The 7,920-nt window shown below is 38.2% G+C and overlaps 1 protein-coding gene across 1 annotated transcript; it reads left to right on the top strand.

Annotated features, from left to right (window-relative positions):
- Positions 1-261: 261 nt before the first annotated feature.
- On the top strand, positions 262-4,649 carry LOC120859303 (T-complex protein 1 subunit zeta-2-like). Its single transcript, XM_040235449.1, has 3 exons — positions 262-394; positions 4,126-4,236; positions 4,398-4,649. Exons 1-3 carry the CDS (start codon positions 348-350, stop codon positions 4,591-4,593), a joined length of 354 nt encoding a protein of 117 aa, XP_040091383.1. The 5' UTR covers positions 262-347; the 3' UTR covers positions 4,594-4,649.
- Positions 4,650-7,920: the final 3,271 nt, after the last annotated feature.

Raw genomic sequence — 7,920 nt, 5'->3', positions numbered from 1 at the left:
CATGAAAGTGAGAAGTGAAAATGAAGTCGCTCAGTTGTGTCCGACTCCTAGCGACCCCGTGGACTGCAGCCCACCAGGCTCCTCCATCCATGGGTTTTTCCAGGCAAGAGTACTGGAGTGGGGTGCCATCACCTTCTCCAAGTGTCCCTGAGAAAGTGGTATTTTTTTGATTTGCCCTGTGTTTGGAGCCTGAAGCACTTTATCTGCTTAGTCTAGTGATCAATTACTAGGGCCAGTGGTTTCTTTCAGTAGACCAAATAGTTTACTGTTGTAATTCATTTCTCTTTCAGGCTGTTGTGGATTCTGTTTTGGCAATTAGGAGACCGAATTATCCTATTGATCTCTTCATGGTAGAAATCATGGAGATGAAGCATAAATCAGAAACAGATACAAAGTAAGTAACATAAAGTTTGACAGTGCAGAGAGTCTAGAATACTTGATTATCTGTAGATATCATTAATTTCATTAGTTACTTTTATTCAACATCTTTCCATTTGTTTAGCATATATTAATTGGATACTTAACCAGCAACCATTCACTTGTTTTAGGTGCTAGGAATGAAGAGTAAACAAAACAGTTTCTTTAAGAATCTTACATTTCCAATTGAAAGAGATAGTGAGCACATTATGCTAGTAAGTGCTGTAAAGAGGCTAGAGCAGTTGTGTGTGTGGTGAGCATGTGTGTGATTTTAGGATAGTCAAGGAAGAACATTGTGATGAGAAAGTAAACTAAATATCTAAAGCAATCTTTGAAGAAATTAGGGTGATAGCCGTGTGAACATCTGGAAAAAGAGTGCTCTAAGCAGAGGGGATAACAGTGGAAAATGTCCCAAAGTAGGTGTGTTTTGAGGTGTTCTAGCATGCCTGGGCCATAGGAAGAGAAAAAAAGGACAAGATGAGGTCAGAGAGGTAAGATGGTCAACATTATCTAAGTATGTATGTAGTATGTACTCAGAGTGAATAGCACCTTGTTGATTTTGGACTTAACTCATTTTAAACATTCTATTATGGAATAGTCTAAACACATACAAAAGTAGAATAGAATAGTGAATGAACTCCCACATATCTGTCACTCATCTTTATCAATTTTCAATATATGATTTGTCTTATTTTTACCTTATATGCACCCTTCTCTTTCTTTCTATACTTCTCTTTCCTTTATTTTGTCCCAAATTTGGATTATTTTGAAGCCAATTCAGATGTTGTATTTTATCTGTAAATACTTTATTTTCAATATATGTGTGGGTGTCTTTACGTATTTATAGAAGTTCTGTTTGGTTTGTCCTTTAATCTGCCTTTTCATTTTGTATGGTTTCCTGTTCCCTGCAGATCTTTTCAAACTTACTTTTCACTTCTTTAAACAGAGTTCACGTTTAATATTACAATGTTTAAAGTTTTGTCTTTTCTATTCCTGTTGTTCACTGTATTTTGTTGGTCCTCACTCATTGTGCTTTGTTTCCAATGTGTGCCATTGATTGTGTTGAAAAAAGTATTTGTAGAAATAATTTGAGACCTAGGCTGAAGCTGCCTTTGTACAAAGAGGATTTGAGTTTGCTGCTGCAAGAAGCCCAGAGAGTGCTTTAAACTAAAGCCACAGCTTGAGGTTTTTATTGAATATCCAGTTGTTGCGAATTCTAACTACAAGTTCACATGAGGGCTGCTGGTTTATACCCTGAGTATGTAGCCTTTTAAGTTCACTTAATGTGAAAAGAGTCTTCTACAATACTCTCTACTTTGGATAATCCTTGAGCTTTTAATTCTTTTTCTCTCTCATTATAAGATCAAAGTTCAGATATGCTTGAATTGTGAGATGACTTTAGGGTGAGTACCTGCAGTTTTGTAGTTACCCTCTGGAGTTTCTATTTTGTTTTCAGTTTTGGAAATAAAACTTTTGTGGCTCTGTATGTTTTGTGGCTCTCCAGTGTTTTTAAGGGTTGTTGTTGTTTTTAATCCAGCATTTTTAGTTGTTTTTGGTAGTAAAGTTGGTCCAAATTACTATTGCTGAAGGCAAGAAGTTCTTGGTTTATATTTCAGAAGAATCTTAGTGGTTGTTCTGTGGCAAGGACACTGTGGAGCAGGGAGTGTAGTGCAAAGGCAGAGGCAGGAGATCTGTTAGGAATCTGTTGTAATACAGGTGAGAGATGGAAAAAGGTTTGCATCATGGTACACTTAGAAAGAAGGAGCCCCAGGATTTGTTGATGGTTCCACATAGAATGTGACAGAAGCAGAGGATTCAAGGATGTCTCTTGGGTTTTGAATGAGCAGCTGGAAAAGCAGAGATGCCATTTCTTGGGAAGAAGCAGGTGTGAGGCAATAAATCAAGAGCTCGGTTTGGGGACTGTTATGTGTTAGGTGCCTATTAGATGTCCATGTGGAGATGCTGAGTAGGGATTTGGAAGGAGGTGTCAGGAATTCAGGTTAGAGGTCTGGACTGGAAATACATATTTGGGAGTCATTGGTGTATGGATGACTGAAAGCTCTGAGAGTTAATTAGACCATCTGGAAAGTGATAAAGGTAGAGAAAAGAGAAAGTTTAAAGGTCGAGCCCTGAAAACTGCAATGTTAGAAACTGAGAAGATGAGGAGGACTGAACAAGGAGACTGGAAAAGGGTGGTCAGTGAGAAAGGAGGAGAGCCAGGAAAGAGCAGTGCTCCAGGAGCTGAGAGCATAAAGGGCTTCAAGAAGGTGAGAGTAACCTGCTGTTGACGGCTTGAGCAAGTTGCGAACTAATTGGCCATTAGATTTGGAGAATGTTTAAGGGGTGAGCGTGAGAGTCAGATTGAAGGTGGGCTCAAGAGAGCATGGTTAAGAGAGAAGTGAGGATGCAAACACCGACAACTCAGAGGAGTTAGCTCTAACAGGGAGCAGAGAAGTGGGACAGTAGCTCGAATGGAACATGGGAATGAGGTCGAAGGGGAATAATTTTTTGTTTTAAAGATGAGAATTACTATGGCAAGTGTGTACCCTGATGAGGATGCTCGTGGAGGCAGGAACAGTTGATACGGCGGAAGAGGGGACAGTTGCAGGAGCCAAGAGGGGAAATGGAATTCAGTCCACAGGTCGGGGAGTCGACCTTAGAGAGGAGGGAGCATGGGCAGTTCATTTCTCTTCCTAGGAGCTTGAGGTTCAAGTGCTGGTAGAGGTCGTGATGGGACAGAGTGTTTATTTTCCCAAGCAAAGTCATTTGCTGAGGGTGAGAAGCAGTGGAAGAGTGAAGGAGACTTGAAGAGTGAAGAATACTGAACATGTAGTTTCTTTCTTTCTTCCTAAATAAAATGTCTTCACATTCAGTTAGGAGTTGGAGTAATCCAGTTAGAGGAAAATTTTGTAAACTTCCCTATAATTATGTTCAACTATTTAAAAAATCACTTCTTTACATTAATGAATAACAAATATTGGTTATAAAAGATTCATAAGTAGAAATGCATTTCCTAGTTGGGTATAAATGAATTTTTGAAAGTTACAGAAATATTTGCTCTTGAAAGGTCATTTGGAAAACAGGAAAAAAGCCCCCTGCTCCCCCCCGCCCCCCATCAACTATCTCTGTTCCTACCACCCAAGCATAATCCTACTCTTAGTTTTCTTCTGTTTTTCCTTTTCAACGCCAAGGAGCTTATTAAGAATAGTGATAATCATACTTTATAGGTAATTTGTCATTCTCTGCTTATAAATATAGCTACCCCTGTAAATATTTTTTTCATGTTATTACATGGTTTTCATGACTAGCCCATAGTCAAGTCGTCGTCTGCTGAACAATGTCCTATTGTTGGACATTTAGGTTAATAGTTTTTAGTTTTTCCATATAATTAGTTTGAACAAATGTTCCTTAGAAACTCATTGTGTGTCTCCCTTTCATTACTTGATCAGCTGTGTCACATGTTTGAGGCACATAATTTAAAGAATAATTCTGGATTGACTTTTCATTGTCACTTCACAGTCACACTGTGTTAAAATAGGTTCTCTTTTCTAATTTTATTAATTATGTGTTGGGTTTAAAGCTGGTATATGGCAATAGTGTGTAACAATTGCTATGGCAGTTCTGTTACCATTTTAAGAGTATAATTTTAATTTTATACTAAACTTAGAGTGTATATTCAAAATAAGAAACAGTGCATATTTTTACTAGGTTGATCAAAGGGTTAGTTCTGGATCATGGTGCCCGTCATCCAGACATGAAGAAACGAGTAGATGATGCATTCATCCTTACCTGTAATGTATCACTAGAATATGAAAAAACGTAAGTGTCCCAGTTACTCTTTGTATTCTCTGAAATTGTTTTTTTTCTACAACTGTTTTTTAACCCCTATTTTTACCTGCCAAATGTTTACTATAAACCCTTTCTACCTTCCTGTTTTTCCCTGCCTTACTTTTACTAGCTTGTCTTTATTAATCTTCTAGTGAGGTGAGCTCTGGTTTCTTTTATAAAACTGCAGAAGAGAAAGAAAAATTGGTAAAAGCGGAAAGAAAATTTATTGAAGACAGAGTACAAAAAATAATAGACTTGAAAGACAAAGTCTGTGCTCAGTCTAATAAAGGATTTGTTGTCATTAATCAAAAGGTAAGAAAAAAGTTTAGATTTTTAAACTGTTTGTAAATATTCCTCAGTGTTTTTCCAAGTGTGGTTTGTGGGCCCCATGTTAGGGCATATCTGTGAGGTCAAAACTATTTTCATAATAGTAATAATAACGCCTTTTATATTGTGTTGATGTCTGCAATGATGATGCAAAGCAGCGATAGGTAAAACCACTGGCACCTTAGAACAAATCATAGCAGTAGCACCAAACTGTACTAGTCATCATATTCTTTATTGCCACATCACCCCACATACAAAAAGGGCAGTTTCATTTAAGATTGTTTTGATGAAATGGGAAAACTTAAAAATTTTATCAAATTTTGATCCTTGAAATTGCACCTTTTTATTTTTTAATTGAAGTATAGTTGGTTTACAACATTGTGTTAATTTCAGGTGTACAGCATAATGGGCTTCCCTGATAGCTCAGATGTTAAAGTACCCGCCTGATTTTTGTGGATTATACTCCATTATAGTTTATTATAAGATAATAGGTACATCCCTGTGCTATACAGTATATCCTTGTTGATATATGTAAAAGATAAAAGATATAAAAGAAAGAAGGCTTATCAATTTTTTAAAAACTTAAAATAATTATTTTTATTTTTGGCTGTGCTGGGTCTTCGTTGGGCATTTCTTTTTTAGTTGCAGTGCACAGGTTTCTCACTGGTGGCTTTTCTTGTTGTGGAGCCTGGGCTCTAGAGCACAGGCTCAGTAGTTGTGGCACACAGGCTTAGATGCTCTGTGGCATACGGGAGTTAGCCCATGGCATATGGGATCTTCCTGGATCAGAGATCGAACTCATGTCTCCTGCACTGGCAGGCAGATTCTTTACTGCTGACCCACTGGGGAAGCCCTTATCTGTTTTATGTATAGTAGCTTGTATGTGTCCATCCCATACCCTGATTTGTTTCTCCTTGCTTTCCCTTTTCCCTTTGGTAACTACAGGTTTCTTTTCTACATCTGTGAATCTGTTTCTGTTTTGCACATACATTCATTTGTATTACTTTTTAGGTTCCACATATAAGTGATATCATATAGTGTTTGTCTTTCTCTAACTTATTTCACTGAACATAATATTCTTTTGGTCCATTCATGTTGTTCCAGATGGCAGTATTTCATTCTTTTTTATGGCTCAGTAATATTTCATTGCATATATATACCGCAATTTTATCCATTCATCTGTTGATGGGCATTTGGGTTGCCACCATGTCTTGGCTATTGTAAATAGTGCTGCTGTGAACATTGGGTGCATGTATTTTTTTGAATTAGTATTTTCTGGAAATATACCCAGAAGTGGATGTATCCTTTTATAATTCTGTGTCACAGAATTTGAAAGATGGACAAAATACTTCTGCTACATATCAAAATAAGGGTCTTGAAGCTCTTGTGTAATTGAGTTGCAAGCTAACATAGCCACTTTTTTCATGGAATACCATTTTTACTTGAAAGAATGACTGACAGGATGGTTGTTTAGACATGGGTATTTGGTAGGTTTTTCTCAGAAATGACTGAAACAGTCTTGCCACTTCAAGGAAACAGTAGACAGTATGTATTGGCAATAATAACATTTGAGCTTTCAAACAAAAGTTAGAATTTTGGGAAACTTGTACCTGTCACTATGAGCTTGACAGTTTTCCAGTACTTGAAAGACTCTTCTGATAATATTAGTGATGATATTAGCAAATGTGATATTTTTGATGTTGTATAACCATGAAAATTCTTAAAGAGATGGGAATACCAGACCATCTTACCTGTCTCCTTAGAAACCTGTATGTGATTCAAGAAGTGACAGTTAGAACCTTACATGGAACAACAGACTGGTTCAAACTTGGGGAGTATGACATGGCTGTGTAATATCACCCTGTTTATTTAACTTATATGCAGAGTACATCATGCAAAATGCCAGGCTGGATGACTCACCAGCTGGAATCAAGATTTCCAGGAGAAATATCAACAACTTCAGATATGCAGATGATATCTCTGTAATGGCAGAAAGTGAAGAGGACTGAAAGACCCTCTTGACGAGGGTGAAAGAGGAGAGAAAAAACTGGCTTAAAACTCAACATTCAAAAAACTAAGATCATGACATCCAGTTCCATCACTTCATGGCAAATAGATGGAGAAACAATGGAAGCAGTGACAGATTTTATTTTCTTGGACTCCAAAATCACTGTGGATGGTGACTGCAGCCATGAAATTAAGAGATGCTTGCTCCTTGAAAGGAAAGTTCTGACCAACCTAGAAAGCATCTTGAAAAGTAGAGACATCACTTTGCTAACAAAGGGCCATGTAGTCAAAGCTATGGTTTTTCCAATAGTCATGTATGGGTGTGAGAGTTGGACCATGAAGAAGGCTGAACTCCGAAAATTGATGCCTTTGAACTGTGGTGCTAGAGAAGACTCTTGAGAGGCTTCTAGTGACTGACCTGAACTGAATGATTTTATTTTAAAGGGATTAATAAATATTGCAAAAATGTCCATTTTAACTTTAGTCAGTGAAGTTCAGTCGCTCAGTCGTGTCCAACTGTTTGCAACCCCATGGACTGCAGCAGCATAGACTTCTCTGTCCATCACCAACTCCTGAAGCTTACTCAACCTCATGTCCATCGAGTAAGTGATGCCATCCAACCGTCTCATCCTGTCGTCCCCTTCCCCTCCCACCTTCAATCTTTCCCAGCAATCAGGGTCTTTTCAAATGAGTCAGTTCTTCCCATCAGGTGGCCAAAATATTGGAGTTTCAGCATTAGCATCAGTATTTCCAATGAATATTCAGGACTGATCTCCTTTAGGATTGACTGGTTGGATCTCCTTGCAGTCCAAGGGACTCTCAAGAGACTTCTCCAACGCCACAGTTCGAAGGCATCAAGTCTTCGGTGCTCAGCTTTCTTTACAGTCCAACTCTCACATCCATACTTGACTACTGGAAAAACCATAGCCTTGACTAGACGGACCTTAGTCGGCAAAGTGATCTCTCTGCTTTTTGATATGCTGTCTAGGTTGGTCATAGCTTTTCATCCAAGGAGCAGCGTCTTTTAATTTTATGGCTGCAGTCACCATCCACGGTGATTTTGGAGCCCCCCAAAATAAAGTCTGTCACTGTTACCATTGTTTCCCCATCTATTTGCCATGACGTGATGGGACCAGACGTCCTGATCTTAGTTTTATGAATGTTGAGTTTTAAGCCTACTTTTTCACTCTCTTCTTTCACTTTCATCAAGAGGCTCTTTAGTTCTTCATTACTCTCTGCCATAAGGGTGGTGTCATATGCATATCTGAGGTTATTAATAATCCTCTTGGCAGCCTTGACTCCAGCTTGTGCTTCATCCAGCCCGGCATTTCACATGATGCA

Source organism: Oryx dammah, unplaced genomic scaffold (assembly GCF_014754425.2).
Source record: "Oryx dammah isolate SB20612 unplaced genomic scaffold, SCBI_Odam_1.1 HiC_scaffold_501, whole genome shotgun sequence".
Lineage (NCBI taxonomy): Eukaryota > Metazoa > Chordata > Mammalia > Artiodactyla > Bovidae > Oryx > Oryx dammah.
The sequence above is the reverse complement of the archived record's forward strand: the minus strand, read 5'-3'. Positions and strand labels throughout refer to the sequence as shown.